The sequence below is a fragment of the Mandrillus leucophaeus genome, unplaced genomic scaffold, assembly GCF_000951045.1.
Source record: "Mandrillus leucophaeus isolate KB7577 unplaced genomic scaffold, Mleu.le_1.0 Scaffold464, whole genome shotgun sequence".
Classification (NCBI taxonomy): Eukaryota; Metazoa; Chordata; class Mammalia; order Primates; family Cercopithecidae; genus Mandrillus; species Mandrillus leucophaeus.
In genome coordinates this window covers 94041-113390 of record NW_012104965.1, presented here as the reverse complement: position 1 = coordinate 113390, position 19350 = coordinate 94041, and the positions used below count along the sequence as shown (strand labels likewise).

Here is a 19350-nt window from a genome sequence, read left to right as displayed (position 1 = left end):
AGTCCAGTAACCCTGGATGTGTTCCCACAGGAGCTGGGAGTTGGAAGTTACAAAGGAGATGGGGCAGGTTGTATAACGATATACCTCTGTATCTATGGACCTGACCTTGTCAACATATAAAATATGTTACTTCGAATCAGAACACATGTACTAAATCTTGGTTTATTTATGTGTAGCTTGTTTACCTGGTATCAGTCAATTGACCTTCCTGAGTCTCAACTTTCTCATCTGTAAATGGAGATGAAGACTAAATTACATAAGAAGTATATGATGTAATTGTTCTATCACTGCCTAATTTTTATGTGAAAAAAATTAAAATGCGAATTTGTTTCCCTCTGTCTTAGGAGATATTTCCTACCTGCTCACATCAGCAGACTACCTAGCCTATTGCTAGTACACCAGATTCTCAAGTACTACTCACTAGTGATTAATTGCTCGGTAAATCACCATAACAGGGCCAGAGTCAAGGCTCACAGCCATTTGGAAAAAGAAGTAGAACCATTGCTCTTCAAACCTGTAGTTTCATAATCGATCGTTTCCACCTGGTAGCAGTGGGAGAGCCATTGTATTTTATACTTGCTTTCCATTTGATTGTTTTTTTTTTTGGGGGGGGGGTTGTTTTTCTTCTTCTGTCACCCAGGCTGAAGTACAGTGGCGTGATCTCGCTCACTGCAACCTCCACCTCCAGAGTTCAAGCAATTCTCCTGCCTCAGCCTCCCGAGTAGCTGAAATTACAGGTGCCTGCCACCACACCTGGCTAATTTTTGCATTTTATTAGAGATGGGGTTTCACCATGTTGGTCAGGCTGGTCTTGAACACCTGACCTCAAATGATCCCCCCGCCTCGGCCTCCCAAAGTGCTGGGATTACAGGCATGAGCCTCCATGCCTGGCCCTGTATTTTATACTTTTATATATATTTTTTCAGAGTCAAAGTTTCACTCTGTTGCCCAAGCCAGAGTGCAGTGATGCAAACAGGGCTCATTGAAGCCTGGAATTGCTGGGCTCAAGGATCTTCCCACCTCAGTCTCCAGAGTAGCTTGGACTACAAGCATGTGCCACTATGTCTGGCTAATTTATTACTGTTTTAGTTTTTGTAGAGATAGGAGTCTCACTGTATTAGCCCATTCTCACACTGCTGTAAGGAAATACCCAAGACTGGGTAATTTATAAAGGAAAGAAGTTTAATTGACCCACAATTTCGCATAGCTGCGGAGGCCTCAGGAAACCTACAATCATGGCAGAAGAGGAAGCAAACACGTCCCCCTTCACATGATTGCAGGAAGGAGAAGTGCAGAGCAAAGCGGGGAAAAGCCCCACATAAAATCATCAGATCTGTTGAGAACTCACTCACTATCACGAGAACAGCATGGGGGAACCTCCCCCATGATTCGATTACCTCCCACCAGGTCCCTCCCATGACACATGAAGATTAAGGGAACTATAATTCAAGACAAGATTTGGGCAGAGACATAGCCAAACCATATCACTCACCATGCTGCCCAGGCTTATCTCAAACTTCTGGGCTCAAGCAATCTTCTTGCCTCAGCCTCCCAAGTGGTTGGAATTACAGGTGCAATCCACCATGCCTGGCTATGCTGATACACTCTTAACACTTGTATCTATGCAAAATTAATCATTTGACATGCCAAATGACTATATACTCTCCTTACCGAGATTAAAGCTCCTTGATGGCATGGTGCATCATGTTTGCATTATCCAGCAATAAATATCTGTTAGTTGTAATCAATAAAAAATGAAAATGCAAGTCATCCATCAGAGTTAACTCACTAAGCAATGTCCATCTGGTGTTTATCCATTGAAAAAGGACTAACATACACAAATGCAGCAATGCTGTAAGAAACCCAAAACAATTATCTTAGCTTTCAGATTACTAAGTACTTGGCAAGAGCATTTTTAGGGTTCACATAAAATACAAAATTTATTAATGCATTTTAAAGCTGAGACACATTTTTGAAAATCTGATATGCATAAAACTTTTTTAGAAACCATTTTTTTTTTGTCTTTCTGAATGCCTCCGTCATGTTATTTTGCAGAAAGGCAGAGCATTCTGTGAACACAGGTATGAATATTCATACTGTAATACATAAGGTAAGAGTGGTAGAGCAGGTAATTATTAATCCCACTTGACAGAAAAGCTACCAGCAACAAATGAATGCATATGTGCTCTGTGGGCATTAGGGATTCAGCTGGCATTAAAACTCAAATCCCTAGAATCCCAAGCAAGCACTGTATTCATGAAGATAGCTCCTTCATAATATTAGACTCTGCAAAGCTTTATTCAGATGAAGCAGTTGCTCAATTTAATCTACAATTTCCAGACAGGTTCCTAAAAATCTTATTTTTATTAATTTGGACAGAGCCAGAAACTTGGCATGATCCTTGTGAAACCCAAAAGTAGTTTACTTTATTTTTCACTGTTACTAAGCTTTGAGTTGATTTGAATAACCATTTTTCAATGACAATTCTTTTAAATAGAACCCCTGGCCTTAAAGATATAACTTTTCCCTTCCTTTAAGTTGCCAAGTGACAAAATAGCCTGATCAAAGATTATGTGAGAAGGAAATCTTTCTTAAAGGAGAAGCAATAACTTTTATTTTTGTTTTCATCCTTAAATATTCTTTGAAATGACCAATAAATAAAGAGTAATTTGATTGAAATGTTGTAAAGTTGTCTGAATAAAGGTTAAATGCAACTTTCACTTCATCATCTATTAGTTATATGAGCTTGTTATTATCTCTCTGCAGGAAGCATAAAAGTGATATAAAGACCCATGGGGTAGATGGGATCTTAAGGTACCATTTAGTCTGTCTCCTGTCTCCAGTCTCTCACTTACATGGTCCCATACAGCAGAAACTCTTCCCCCTTTTATAAAAGAAATCTGGATCAATGTGTATAGTATTCGATAATATTTATTAATGGGATGCTCTTTACATACACCCAAATACACCTGCGGCACTTAAGTCAAGCACTTTGATTTTTATATTTTAATGATAGAGTACCATTACTTTTCTGTCCAGTAATCTTTATCTTTCTTTTCCCATGCTTCTCAACCATACTAATTAATATTTATAAATATTATATAATCATATAAAATTATATAAGTAGAGAAATAAGTGTAATTGTTTTATCTCTTATTTACTGTTAAGGAAGTTGATGCTCCCAAAGGTTAAGTGACTACTCCTTCTCCACTCAAAAAATAAATAAACAAATAAATAAACAGTTTGTAAGTGGTGGTGCCAGGATACATGTCTAGATTCTGTCAATCTAGATCCCTAGATGCTTTTCCGCTGCGTCTCATGAATAAACTTTCTTATATAAACAAGTCACTAGGAGGTTAGATCCCACAAAGGAAAACAACTTCAGAGACATTCCGGCACTTTGAAAAGACCATTAAATGTGTTTTATGTTAACTTAAAAAAGCAGTGGTTCATTGATATCTATTAATAGTTTCACTAATGGAGAAAGTATCAAATTCAAGAAGGTAAATGGAATTTTAAAAAAAAGATTATTCTATGGTCAAAATCTGCAATTTGGAATGGTCTCTGTGATGAATGAGAGTGATTACATACCATAATACACAAGGATTTATTACTTTTTATTTTATTCTGGTAAGGATAATTAATATGGGCTTTATGATAAAGTCATATCCTATGAAACTAAGTAACATCTAAGTGGTCTAAAAGAATGGATTTAAGATGTACCACATTTGCTCAGTGAAAACTGATTTAATTGAACCATGTTATAAAGATCTTTAAGTAGTTTACATTATGATACATATTATATAAATTTTATGCAAAATCATAAGCTTTCGATACATTAGTGAACTAAGGACTGCTTATTACCTGCCATTGGCCAGGGATCATACTAACCATCATACACACATTACTTCATTTAATCTTCATAAAGTCCTAATGAAATACAGGTAGAGTTTTTCTAATTTTTCTACTTTTTCTAAGATAGGTTGAATGGTTTGCCCAAAACCAGTGTCTGGAAAAAGGTGCAGTTAGAAACCAAATGCTGTACTTTTTGCATTATATCATCTGGCATCCTAAAGTCTCTATGTCGTTTTGGTAAATGAGTATGTGAAAGACACTGTTTTATGGGTGAACTCACACCTGGCTGAGCAGGCTGACAGGTAAAGACAACAGCCAGGGTTAACCCCATAAAATTGAAATATGCATATGAATTTCAACAGCAGACTCTCAGGAGGAAGTCTTGGGCAGTTAGGACCCTAGCGAGAAAGACTTAGATCCCATAGTTTATTTGTCCAGTCTTCTCTGACCTCTCTTCTGGCCTAAAGAATCCCGATGGTGAGATAAAGAATTTCTGTATAAACTGCTGAGGGAATTACATCAGAAATAAGCCACAGAAGCATGCTCAGATCCTGTATGCTGCAACAAATAGTCTGAGCTTATTAATTTTGTAGAGGACCAGAAAGGATGGAAAGGAGACATTTTGAAATAAAGAAGTTTGATGACACTGGAATTCTTCCAAGGCATCTGTTCACTGAATCCTATGTTGGCTTTTAATATGTGGATCCTGAAATAGACATGTCATCTTCTTATGTTTTGTTTTGTCTTTTTCTTTTAAGCTTATTGGTACAAGTGGATGGAATGACTTCAAAGTGGTCCTCCTATCTCTTTCACACAGTGGAAGATGATAAATGGTTTTTTTTTTAAAATGTATTGATGAGAGCAAAACAAGACAATAAAGTTTCTTACTGGGAATGTAAGTTATTCACACTGGGTCTTCTGATAATTAGTGCATTTTAGTATAATTTAGCTTGGTTCATTAGGATATGATTATTACATGACAGCAAATGAATGATATTTTGTTTCTTAGTATACTGAATTGTCACACTGTGGATATTATAAATGTATTTCTTTACTAACCCATATGCACTGTGACTCTTTCAAATTGGCACAGTCCATACATAGTGATACTTTTCAAAATATAAAAAAACTAGCTCCTGCTTTACCAACCAACCCTGACAACAATATGCATGTTTGTGTGTGGTTAGAGATTTAGTCAGATAATTAAACAGTAACATCTACTATACAACTTATAACACTTGAAGTATTGTTCTAAGTACTTTATTATCTCGAGAAACAGGTAACTCACAGTCTAGGTAGACATTTTTTAATTAAATTAACATTTGAAAATATCTGAACATAAAACTCTTTTCTCCATTTTGCCAATTAAATAATTGAGATCTAGAACAGTTAAATTAGGTCTAGGATTGATCTAAAGTTTCAAGAGAAAATCAAGGTAAAATACTGATACTCAACCTAGCATTCTCAACTCCAGATGAAGTAACATAAAACAAAGATTCACCATAAAAAATAAATTCAAGATAACATCAAAATTATACAATGATAAAACCCAGTATACGACATTAAGACATTGTATAGTGTTTCATCCTTATAAAATTTTTATAGATTTATTTTTAAAAAATAACATCCCTTCTTGAGGAAGAAAATTTGAATCCTATAGACATCATCTCTTAGAAACCATTTTAAGTAATGAAAACCAATAATTTATCAGCAAGAAAAATCATATATTATAATAAATGCCTTTAACCCTCTACTATATTTTAATAGTTTTCTTTTTTAAACTGGTGCTACAAATGTATTCATAACTTGTCAATATGTTAATGCGCTCTTAAGAATTAAAATATTTGCATAGTTTGTTGATACATGACTTGTATAAACAATTTTATTTCACCAAAGAGATAGCGATAGCAAATAAAGACATTAAAATGTGTTCGGTATTACTAGTCATAAGGGAAATGCAAATTAAAATCACAGCAAGTTACCACTACTCATCTATTAGAATGACTAAAATTTAAAAAAAAATCTGACAGTTCAAAATGACCTCACAGATACAGAATAATAAGAACTCTCATATATAGCTAGTAAGACTATAAACTGGGACATCCATGATGGAAAACAGTTTTGCAGTGTTTTATAAAGTAAAGCATATACTTTAGGCCAGGCGCAGTGGCTCATGCCTGTAATCACAGCATTTTGGGAGGCTGAGGCAGGCGGATTGCTTGAGCCTAGGAGGTCTACACCAGCCTGGGCAACGTGGTGAAAACCCATCTCTACAAAAAGTACAAAAATGAACTGAGTGTGGTGGCACATGCCTGTAGCCCCAGCTACTCAGAAGGCTGAGACTCGTTTGAACCCATGAGGCAGAGCTTGCAGTAAGCCAAGATCATGCCACTGCACTTCAGCCTGGGCAACCAAGCAAGATTCTGTGTCAAAAAACAAAAACAAATAGCAACCAAAAAAGTATATACTTCACCATACAACCCATCAATGTCACTCTAAGATATTTACCCAAGATTAGAATATATGTTTACCCAGAAAACTATACATGAATGTTTATGTCATCTTTATTCATAATAGCCAAAAGACTAGAAATTCAAATTTCTATCCAGTTGGTGAACAGATAAACAAATTGTAGTACACCCAATACAAAGGAATACCACTTAATAATAAAAGGGAACAAACTACTAATAAATGCAAAAACATGGATGAATTACAATAACAGCATACTGATGACATGGAAACTATTTAAAAATAAATAATAGTTTTCTTTTGATCCCAAAACTACTGCTCTCCATCTAAATGTGCTCTCTTCAACATAAAGAAAACATATATATGCTCTTATACACAGAAAGAGATACAGAGGTAAATAAGAGAAACCACTAGTAATTAGTATATCTAGGTAAAGAGTGTTCATTGTACTATTCTTTCAATTTTGAAATTTAAAATTTTCACTACCATTGATGTCTCCCTGACCCACAGTTGCTTTCATCCTCCTCATTTATCCTACTGCCATTCCTGAACATATTAGATGAAGATAATTTTAATGTTATAAATTATCTGGAAATGCCTGTGACTTTATCAAGCACAATTAAACAGATTTCTTTTCTCCCTCTACTCATTTAACTCTTAAACTGGTGGTTTTCAAGTACTTGGAGATTACGGACTTGTGTGAGAATCCTCCAAAATTCTCCAAGCATATAATCATCCATATTGCTTTGTTCTGACCCAGAACCAGGAAACAGATCATCACCACGCTCTTTTTCAAGGAATTCCCAAATGGTTCCTAGATCTAGATCACTGATTTTCCTGAAAATACAGTTTGAAAGAAGCACTCTTTGAAGCCACACTATCCTCCATCCCCTTACTTCCAATCTGCATAGTTTGCAATAAACCTGAGTCAGGAGAGATATAGTTAGGAAGAGGAGGACAAGCCTGGGTCTGTCAAGGGAGCACATCACCGCATAGGCATTCTCTTCAAAAAGGTCTTGAGAAGCAGTCATCCTCATTCACCCTAAGTTCCAGCAAGAAGCAACCTGAGAAGTCGAGTTATTTTTCATTTCAACCTACAGTACACAGTGGTATTCAAACATATTTATGTCAAACAAATTACTACCAGAGACAGAGGTCCCCAACCTCCTAGTTCAGGAAAAACAAAATGAGACAGAACCAAGTGAACAGTTTCCCTCTCAGTGATGTCTTTCCTAGAGTACAAGGGTTATTAACTTGTAATTTCCTCACTCTGCAAGTCATAGACTTCTTACTTCCAAGTTCCCTGGGGAAATCCTATTAAAAGCTCAAATTGCTGTAGCTGCTGCTAGAGTTAATATTGTAAATGTTACACCAGTGGAAAAAATATAGATAATTAAGCATTCTAATGTGCACTATGTAAACATTTTGAAGGCAAAATAACAAATAGATTCCCCCATACAGCACTTCTTCTCAGGCAGTTGGTGAGAGATTTGTAGAGCTTTCCTGAGCTGATGTACCAACCGTGCTACTTGATGCATGAAGAATAACCAAATAAATAATTATACAATACTACAGACAAATATTTACTTTACAGCACTACAGACTAGGTAATATGATTTGTACGTGGTGACTTAATTAAATAGGCTACCATGTAAAGAAGTTAGGCTCTAGTGAGATATTATAATTAAATCTGCATCTGCAATATCATAGAATACAATATAGGAAGCAAGTTATAGTAACTATACTAACAGAAACGGAGCACAGCTATTGAGAGATGAATGGAGAAGGATGCTTGCAGAGTAAGTATCAACAAAGCTTCCTTTCTGGTTCCTTCATATCAAGCTAAAGGAAAAGTGCTCAAAGAATAAAGAGCAGGAAACAAACCATATTCATTCTTTATTTTCTTCAACAAGTATATGTTAAATGACTGTCTTTCTTGTATGCTCTCAGGATACTGAAAACAAGACAGAATCGCTGCCCTCATTCAATTTAGCAGCCATGGCAGATGATGGAAAGATAAGACAATATAACACATAAGCATGTCTGTAGTGTATTTTCAGGTAATAATAAGTACCAAAGAGACAAGGAACTAGAAGGTGAAAGGGTGCTATTTTAGATAGGGAGGTCAGCAAAGGCCTCTCCAGATAGTGATACCTGGAGATAGTAGAATCCTGAATGGACATAAGAGGAAACCATGTTAACATCCAGGTACTTTTCTTCTAGGCAGAAGAAAACCAAGTGCAAAGGTTGGAAGTGGATACAGGTTTTGTTTGCTCAACAACAGAAAGAAGGTTCACAGGGCTGGAGAACAGGAGAGAAGGTTGGAAGCAGCTCGGGGCCAGAAAATATTACCTGAAAACCATGGTAAGCATTTGAGATTTTTTCTAAGAAATCACTTAAATGCTTCTAGCATAATGTTGCAAGTGCATTGGCAGTGATGTTAGAGAAGGAAGCACTATAAACATCCAAGGAGAAAAACTGAGAGATAACAAAACAGAAAGGAATGGAAAGAGAACGCAAGTGGGATTTAGCAAAATGGGTTTAGCCTTTAGCAGAAAGGCAGCTGGCAAGCTTGCTGGGCCACCTTCCGGCATGTGTCCTGGGGGTTGTCACCATTACTTTGCAAAGCCCTTTTTACAGTAAGTATTTTAAAAATTCAATATATTGAAGACTTGAGGACACTAAAAGGCCAGGAAAACACTATTTATAGATGTACTGATAAAATGCTTGCTCTGATTAAAGCAACAGACTCGGGCTATGAGGCATAGATTTCTACTGCCATTTGATTCAGATTGTGGACTAAGATAATACCTGCTTTTTTTTTTAACCCACTAGGAGTCTGCACTTAAAGCAAAATACAAAGCACCTCTAGTAAATTAGGACTGAGCTAATAGGGTTTTCCTCAGATGCACACATCCTCCTATGCACCTTTGCTGATTGTTTGATGCATGTGGGGGTATTGTACCAGCTAGTACTATCTACAGCATCATGGTGTAAGTGATAAATCAAGAGACACCAAGTTCACATGCTTTCCTCCCAGTTTCCAAAAACCATAATTTGTTAAGTCATAAAGCAAGTCATATGCATAGTTTTCAATGTTACGGGATATACAAAATGAGTAGAAGTCATTATCTCTCAAATGCACACTGTCCCTTTTCCCTTTACCTTTAAGCTCCTTGTCCTCTAATCCATTCTCCGCCTGACCTGCAAAGTACCTTTCTAAAATAAAAATAATATATGGCAATCACTTTCTCATAACCTGTCTTGGCTCCCCACTGAGGGTGGATGGGCTAAAGCCCCAAGTCTTGTTCATGATATTGGAAGCCCTAGCAAATGGCTCCAACCTGCTGGCACAGTCTTACTTCCTAGCTTTCTCACCTTGCATCCTTAGGCTGAAACCCCAGTGAACTATGTGTACTTTCACTCATGCTCAGAGTCAAATCCCAACTCAGCTGTTTATTTTCTGTGTAAACTTGGACAAATTACTTGTCCTCTCTGACCTTTATTCCTTTTCCTATAAAATGAAAATAATATAATAGTATATAACTCATGGGGTTTTTATGTGCTTAAATGAGTAAATACATTTAGAACTAATATCCAACACATTATGTAAGTGCTAAATATATTAGAGCTATTATTGTTATCATTTGTTAACAGGATTTCCTAATTATTGCTCCCTTGGCCAAAAAATACCTTTCCTGCCCACTTTTCTCCTAGAAAACTCCTATTCATTTGTCACAACCCCACACAAATGTCATCTCTTCTCTAAACTTACCTTAACACATTGACTTACTGTCTAGTGGTAGTTATTTCTTCTGTGCTCTCATGACAAGTTGAACAACACGCTTCAGTAGCATTATTCCCACACCATTGATTAATTATTATTGCATAAGTTTGTCTTCCAGCTAGTATAGGAGTTCTTTGAAGACAAGGGGTCTTTCTCATTGTGTGTCTCCTAAGCCCAGATCAGAGCCTGGTGCACAGTAGACTCTAAACAAATGTTTTGTTCAAACAAATGTTGAATCAATAAATATGTAAAGACAGACATCTCTCAAAAAATTTCCAATATTACCAGGAAAGAATTCAAGGCAATTGATCAATATTACAAGCACAGATTCAGTAGAGTTAGCTAACAAACTAGGGCTAAGTTGCGTAATACAGCAAGCACATCTGCAGTTCTGAGAAAGGTCAATCATCTGCCATATTCACTGTTTTTTTTCCTATTCTCCACTTAATCCAGTGTTGTCTTGCCAAATATAAGTCCCTTTAGAGTACTAACTATGGCTTTAAAAACTTTTATATTCAAATATTAGATACACAAGTAAAGACTTCACGAACCTTTGTTAAAATGAGAAAAGATTTCCAAGATATAGGTAAAACTAAATGAGAAAAAGGAATACAAGCCTCTTTTCTCCTACTAACTTCTAATTACAAAAATATTGTTTCCTGTGTGCAAGTATGGACAGACAGATAAAGGATAGTGCTCACCAATACAAGAAGAGAGTTCCAGAAAGGAGCAGCAATGCAGAGGGGCAGGGGGCGCAGAGCGGGAGTTGGCAGTGGGGAGGACGGTAGTTGGGGGTGTGGTGGGCCCAGGATATATTCAAGACCATTGCAGTAGCTTTCTTCAGAGAGCATCATGTTGCTAATGATGAAAGAGAACTGATGACTGAGGTTGGGACATCAACAAAGAAGGGTAGGTTATAAAAGCTGGACACTGTGTGACAAGTACCAGGCAAGCACAGGCAGGTCATACAGGCCAGGTAGGATAACACTGTGCTCCAGAAGTTAGCATCCCTGATGTGGGATTGGGGATAAAGAGTATGTTACCTTAGAACTCTGGCAGTGATTTTCTGATTCAGTAATTCTGAAGGTTCCACTGACACTTTGCAACTTATTACATGTTTCATATGTATATTTTCTCATATCATCTAACAAAGAGTGTGGTATCCACTTTTGGGTCTCAAAATTCAAAGAAAATTTTTGAAATTTGAGATGGTGGTTCAGAGTCAAAATAATGATTAATGGAGTATAAACACCTATACGAAGCTAAAGCAATTCAAAATAATTTTGATATCTGCAATAGGCAATATTGAAAGGATCATGAATTTGGAGTATACTTATATTCCAAATGAAACTTAAATGAGATAACATATGCAGACATTCTAGTAAAAAACTTAAAATATAGTAGGTGTTGGAATACATGTGGGTTGAATCAGATTTTTTTTCTCTTCTTGCTCACAGCAGTGCTCAATTACATATGTTGAGTGAATGAAAAAGAAAACGCTGGCACCAGTTAATAATGATCTTCAGATTCATGCAGGCTCTTACGCATCTTTTTTATTAATAATATCCACTGAGGGGAAAATATATTATACATAATATATAAATAATACAGATAAATCATCACAAATAGTTTTCTAGTACCTGGACTATAAAGTAGTAAGATTGTATACTAAGTGAGGTTTTAGAATTATTTTCTCTAGAGTCTTAAAAGTAGGGCATATTCCCATATGTTAAAGATGGAGTAATTGTGGTCCTGCCCAAGGGTAAAAGGAAGCAATGAGATAATCATCCAAATTCCTTCCAGATTTAGGATTTTGTAAATACTCTGATTGGTGACAACACATTGAATATCCACATTTCCTCAGATATTTTTAAATAGCCCAGAGTCAGAATTTCATAAATATTTCTTAAATCTTCTGCCATTAGTCCACAGTTCATAACTTGGGTTTTTAAAGCCAGAACTACACATCCATCTGACTGAAATATGAAATCTACAAATAAAAACTGTTTAGTGGGTTTGCATATAAACTGCATCCTCTGCATTGTTTAGCTTCATCATGAAAATTACTTTAATTTCAACGCTGGAATCAAAACAATCCAATCTTCTTAAAAGAAGCCTACTGTCTACTGTAAAGTAATAACATGTTTTTAGAGACTTCTAAGTGCATATCTTGGAATTTCTAACTTAAGTGCGTGGTTTGGAAAATACCAATCGTTGATCGTGAAAGGCTGGTTACATTTCACTATGACAGAGGCAAAAGTAAAGTACTTATGCTCTTATTTCCTCATGTAACCATTTCATCTAATGTAAAAAAAGCACATGAAATTTCTTGGAAATTCAAGAAAGAAAAGTTTATTATACTCACAATTCTTAGAGACAGGAGATATGGCAGCCCATACAGAGCCACGCATATTCATTGGAAAGACATTAGGGTGCTCAAGAGACAAAAAAGTGAAGCAAGGGGAAAGCATGAAGCTTTCGGCCAGAGCCTTTATTGGGGTTCCCCTGGGAAAGGCAAAATTTTTAAGATTTGAAAAAGTCATGAAAATATGTAAGATATATGTCTATTTTCCAGAAAGAGATTTTCATTGCATGTTGTATGAAAATAAATTTGAAAAATGTTAAGTATATATTCAGATAAAACAATAGAAATAAATATAAATAAAGACTTAGTCATGAGCTGAAAACAAACTGTGAAACAGTTTTACTAAGAAACATCAGAAGGGGAATGTGTGAGTTGAAAGTAAAAAGGGTGAAAATGAATCATAGTCATAACTAAAGTTATTTTACAAGTTTAATGATTAATGAATTATTTTAACCTATATTATACAGCATTATATCAAAGTCCTATGTTTTCTTTTTTGGCAATTGTAAAATTTTGTTTTAACTCAACTAAAAGAATATCATCTTATTAGCATAGGTAACTTCAGATACCATTTAATTGTTCCTTTTGCAACTTGCTGCAAGAAAATTTGTATAATGCATGAGTAAAACTAGCTCTTTAATCATTTTAAAATTGGGGTTTTTGGAAAAGTAAAAAACTCCAGTATTTATAGCTCTATGTTCTTAGCACATCAAAAATCTATTATAAGAAAAAGAAAGGTCACACTATTGTGTTCAGAACCAAAACTCTACATTAAGAAAAATATTACTGAGGGTTTAAGAAGACTTATCGTTATCTAAAAATTAGCTATCTAAAATTAAATATCCTTTTGGTTAAAATAGTGACTTAATATTAACTCAAGTAAGAAAAGATGTGCATCTATTATGTATTTTCTATATATATTATTTTCATAACTAATTAAGCATATGTTTATATACCTTCCCTATTTAGTTATACTACTTAGCAAACTATAAGAAAATACATACATGTTAGGGGTGGGATAAAGCACAAAAGAGAGGACTTCTTCAAGTCAGTACATCCTCATACATAAACCTTGCCTTTCTACAAATGCTACCATCATTGGTAGGCTTTGAAAGACTAACCACGTGTATTTTGCAAATAAGAGATTACAATTAAACAACATGATTTAATACATCAAGAAGATGACCAAAGAAATTCTGCAATAAAGCCATTATATGGACAGTCCATTGTCATAAAGCAAGAACAAGCACAACATATATTCCAGGCAAACTATGTGTTGGCTAAACATGTGGTATCTATCAAAGGCAAGCTATATCTTTCTAGGCATAACTTTAATTTGCCAATGCATTATACAGTAGATTAAGCAGACAAGCATTTTAGATAAGTAGAAAATAATTCAAGTGAGTATTAATTTTTAAAAATCAGATCTCCTCAATTTATAATGTTGATTGGCAATCCAGCAGGTAGTCACAAAATCACTGTGTTAGAATTGCCTTTAAGATGTACATGCTCCCTTTATTGCTATGGTCTCTGCTAGAAAAAACCAAGGTACAGCTACTTAATTTTTAAAGGTACGTTAATCTGAAAGAAAATATATCCTCCAAAGAAATCTGAAGTGGCCTGGCTCTTACAGTAAAAGTGATTTAATTTCATTGTGTTTTATCCTTACATTTCATCATTATACTGTTTAAGGACATTACCCTACTATATTTACATACCTTGTAAACATATGTATTAAAGGTGGCAGGCTCAGAGCAAGTTTTACAGAGGGTTCTTGAATTTATTTGCTGGGTATTCCAAAAACATCTATAAATTTTAAGTTCTATTTTTTTTTTTTAAAAAAAAGAGGCTCTTAAAAATAACAGCATTTTGGAATCATATACTAAAGTAACTAATCAAGCAATTTCAGAAGCGAGGACTTAGGTTTCCCTTTCCTTAAGTAATGTAAAGATAAGTCAATAAATCAAAAACTCACTGGTCTATATGCTATAAACATGGTGGTACAACAAATTAAGTTAGACTTTATACATTATCTTAAAAATAAGTGAGAACTAAGATTAAAACACTTATTCATGTCCCAAAATATTTTTTAAAATCACTAACAATCACAGAACAAAAAAAGTCACCTACCACCTCAACAGATATGAGGCAAAAAACTGACTTTAAAAATTCATTTATTACTCGACTTACCTAGAATTAGCTATGTATTCTGATAAGCAGTAATTTTAAAGACTCTGCAGTTAAAAGCATATTTTATCTGGAAATAGCTAGTAGCACAATGACAATTTAGCACACACTGCATTTATGTATTCTTCAGCTAACCTGGTCTCCATTCATTTCACACTTGTGGTATGTATTAGGAACAAAACTCAAATATTCCATTTTCTACACTGCTAATCACTGGTGCTAATGCAAGAATCCGAAAAGCACTGTAGATACCTCCAAGTCTCATCTTACCATGTATGAGCCACAGTGAAGCGACGACGCTGCCGAATGCTTTTATTCACCAGCAACTTTCTGAAAAAGCATGGTGAGTTCCTTGGTGAACTGCGTGGAGAAATTTTAGGAGATGTAGGTCTGTTTCCTGGCAATCTCGGAAGCTCAAGTTCTAAATGCATTTGCTCCTTGAAAGTCTTTATGCAAACCTCAGGTTCAGAAGCAGTAAGTTCCTTTGAAGAATCTTTTGCTGTCATGTCTTGTAAGGAGTGCTAGCTTTCACCATCCAAAACAAAAATCTCAAACATAGCAGAGACACTGCTGCAGGTTAGAAGACTGGTAAGTCTGCAAACTATTTCCAGTTTAATTTACGAAGCTGTGACTCCAATGTATGAGCGTCTTAGAACAAGAGCAGCATACTCGAAGAATAGCAAGTCAGGCTGTCACAAGGAGCTTTATCAGGCTGGCTTTGCCTCTGAAAATGCGCCAAAGTGCTTCCAATGTCAGTAGCCTCCTTGTGGATGAGGTTTGTCTGCAAGCTACACACTGACACTCACTGAATTCATTCAGCTGAATATATCAACTCATGAAATATTCATAAGGGCTTTTGATAAATCCTTTACATGTATTTTTTTTAAAAAATATCTTATCAAACAAGCTGCATTCACTAATGGATAGTAAGCAAAACCTAGTCACTTGTTTTGTTTGCACAAAGAGCAGACCCAGAATCCGTCCAGCATGTGTAATGTTTAAAGTCTTCATTCAGAATTATCTTGCTCTGTAATGCACACAACAGTAACTCCACCTACCAAACGCTATTGGCTCAGGATTATTTAAACAATTGCACTCTGTTTCCCCCTTAACAACACCCTTCATCGCTTTAGATTTCCACAGAATTTGTGAGGCTAACTGTCTTCATCACAGTAAAAACTGATTAAATCCGGAATTGTCAAAAAAAGCTAGCTAAAATAGCCTTCTGAATTCCATCTTTGAATGAAAGAGCTGATTTGCTGAAGTTTTTTTTTTCCCTCCCTTCTCCAGAAGATCCAAAACAGCATCAATATAAAAAATGTCAGTGAACAGGAAAACATTGGATTTGGTTCATTCCCCCAAGGAATTTAATGTCCAATATTTATTACAATAAACATTACCCCCATTCTTCTGTTTAAGCTCATTGTTCATGGGTTGCCAACAGCAGCCACTCTATGTTAGATGAACAGACACTTTGACAGCAAAGCTCACAAAACTGGAATGAAGGTAACAACCAGGAAAAATGAACACTCTCAGTTAAAGCGCAGAGTCCAAAGTCAAGCACTATGCTTGTGTTTGTGTGTGTGCAGGGAGGTGTACAAGATACTGTATGCTTGCGTGTGGGCATATACATTTGAGAGTGCGTGTGCTCTTTGTTCACAAAGAATGCAAGTGAGACTTATGGGCAGAGGAGTCCAAAAAATGCCTCAAGTCCAAAAGTAGATCACTGTAACCTGACATCTAGATACATATTGGAATACAGCTTCTATACTTTAAAAGGCACATGGGGAAGTAGAAAGGAAATAGTGGTGCTTGAAGTTTCTTGATGTTATGAAAAGTCTATACCGGCAATGATTGTCACAAGGGCCAGCTTGATCTCAAATAAGTTTGACAAAGCAGAACTAGGGCTCATCAGCAAGAGTGACAGAAAAGACATGATTCCCGGTGAGACTTCAGTGAAAAAGGGAGACATTGAATTCTCCCACTACGATGTGAAGACTTCTACCCTTATAAAATCATTTGGGCTGAGTGCAGTGGCTCATGCCTGTAATCCCAACACTTTGGGAGGCCACGGCACGTGGATCAGTTGAGGCCAGGAGTTTGAGACTAGTCTGGCCAACATGGTGAAACCCTGTCTCTCCTAAAAAAAAAATACAAAAATTAGCCAGGTGCGATGGCACACACCTGTAATCTTAGTTACTCAGGAGGATGAGGCACACGAATCACTTGAACCAAGCAGGCGGAGGTTGCAGTGAGCCAAGATCATGCCACTGCACTCCAGCCTTGGTGAGAGAGTGAGTCTTTGTCTCAAAAAAAAAAAAAAAATCATTAATCTGTGTCAGATATTCTGGCTAAAATGTGCTAAATATCTAAAGGGCTAAATAAGAGCAGACTAACTCCTACGTGTAGGAACAAGTAAGACCCATGCCAGCCCTTGGGAAAGTGGTTCAAACACAATAGGAAGGGTTTAAATTACTAGTTTACAGGTACTCCTCTGGAAAGCACAACAACATTTCAATAACTAACTAAAATATATTATGAACAAAAACAAAGTCATGGAATTTTAGACTTGCACTGAATCCTAGTAATCACCTTGTTCAGCTCCTCATTCCAATGACAAGGTAACAGAGCTAGAGAATTTAAGCAACTTGCCTAAAGTCATATTAGCTGCTGATACTAGAGCTAAAACTAAAACCCAGGTTTTTAAATTCCCAATGGAATGATCTTTAACTCAATTACAAAATTGTAATTTTCTTCAAGTTGGCTCTAATGCATTTTTTAATATCTAAAGATATTTTAACTGCCCTATTTGAGAAGACAAACTATTAGTAATGTCACAGGAGAAAATATGGCTATAAGCTACCTAATATTTGCTGAATTATGAAAACAAAGCTGGGACTTTCCTCCAGCAATAATATGATTTAAAACTGGGACATGAAAATATGTGATTTTTCCATTATTCATAGTGATTTATTAGCAAAAAGTAAAATAGCAATTTGAAGTTACAAAAAGATACTTCTCAGATTTACTTTTCAAAACTGCCAAAATATAGTACGAATTTTAGGAATTTCTTTCTAAAAATATTACAACAAATTTCACAACCTAGATATAGCCGTATGTGAACTGTTGTTTATTTAGATAAAGAAATGTTGACATAAACTTACCTAAAGCAGTAGAATAGTGCAATTATAATTACTTTCCATTTCTTATTACCAAATTATGTGCCATTGTGTGGCATTCTACATTACTTTTTTCACTTTAGCTATTATGACAGCCAAGTTCCCAAATAAAGAAATTTTGAGAATCATCGTAAGAAGTGAAGTTCACAAAAATACGCAAAGTCTGTTAATTCTACCTACTCTAGAAAAAAAAAAAAAAAGGAATACCAAAGAGAGCCAATTGAAATATAAAACTTAAAAGATAATCAGACTTTTTGAAAGTCTGAATTACTTATTTCTGAAAAAAAAAAAGTTTAAGGCAAATGCATGAAAGTTTGTTTTTAGAGCAAAACTGCCAAAAAAAAAAAAAGGAGACGCTTTGCCAAATGTTGAAAACAAAGATGAGTCTACAAGGTAGGAAATAGGCAATGCTATCTAAGAAAAAGTAAATATAAGTACAGTTAAAACAAATCCTATGCTACATTTCAGCAAAGAATACTATTTGAGAGAGACAGCCAGGAGAACAGGAGAAAAAGCAAATAGAGTCTATGTGCCCTGTCAAGTGCCTAGGAAGAAACTAATGAATAAACTGAAAACCTTCCTGTTCATGTATAACCCTTAGCCCTTGGCACATCAGAAGGAGAAATGAGTAATTCCCAATTAATTTATCAATGTACAGATACTTGGGAATTATTTGAGAATTCCAATTAAAGGTACGTCTCAGGTTTATTTATTTATTTTTTTTATAACTCAATAACATTTTATTTTATTTTATTTTATTTATTTTTTAGACAGAGTCTTGCTGTGTCACCCAGGCTGGAGTGCATTGGCTCTGTCTAGGCTCACTGCAACCTCTGCCTCCGAGTTCAAGCAATTCTCCTACCTCCCGAGTAGCCGAGATTACAGGCGCCCGCCACGATGCCTGGCTAATTTTTTGTATTCTTAGTAGCGACAGGTTTCACGATGTTGGCCAGGCTGGTCTCAAACTCCTGGCCTCAAGTAATCCACCTGCCTCAGCCTCCCAAATTACTGAGAATACAGGCATGAGCCACCGTGCCCACTCTGTCTCAGTTTCAAATGATGAAATTTCTGATATCCATATCCTGTCAAAGCAATAAGAATCAATAATTTATCATAATAAATATGATTAAAGGATTTGAATATAGTTATATAGTCAATAACAATTAAATAATATATTACTTATTATTATAAACATTGTGGAAAAAATTGAAACATTTTGATTTTCATTGAATTGAAAAGAAAGGTCAATTAATTACAGTCAAAAGTATTATAAATTTATAGTGACACTATGATAGCTTTGTTTTAAAATGTTTTTAAAACTCAAAATCCTTGCAATACAATTATTTTGGATGAAAATAATTACATTATTTTTATACTCAATATCCTTCAAAGTTTAAAAGTTGACCCGAAAAAAATTTGCTATGAGTGACCACTTTTCAACCATTATCTGGCCAGGGCAATCAGGCAGGAGAAAGAAATAAAGGGTATTCAATTAGGAAAAGAGGAAG

The 19350-nt window shown here is 35.5% G+C and overlaps 1 protein-coding gene across 4 annotated transcripts in view; it reads right to left on the bottom strand.

The window, feature by feature from the left end:
- PDE4B (phosphodiesterase 4B, cAMP-specific) overlaps window positions 1–19350 on the bottom strand; it is a 444432-nt gene that overhangs the window by 348246 nt on the left and 76836 nt on the right. Inside the window, exon 1 of one of the 4 annotated variants that reach the window (XM_011994951.1) lies at window positions 14934–16026. The exons of the other annotated variants lie outside the window; for them this stretch is intronic. Coding sequence (XP_011850341.1) covers window positions 14934–15169 — 236 coding nt within the window. The 5' untranslated portion in view covers window positions 15170–16026. Of the gene's footprint in view, window positions 1–14933; window positions 16027–19350 lie in introns of those variants that run through there. 4 annotated transcript variants of the gene reach the window in all.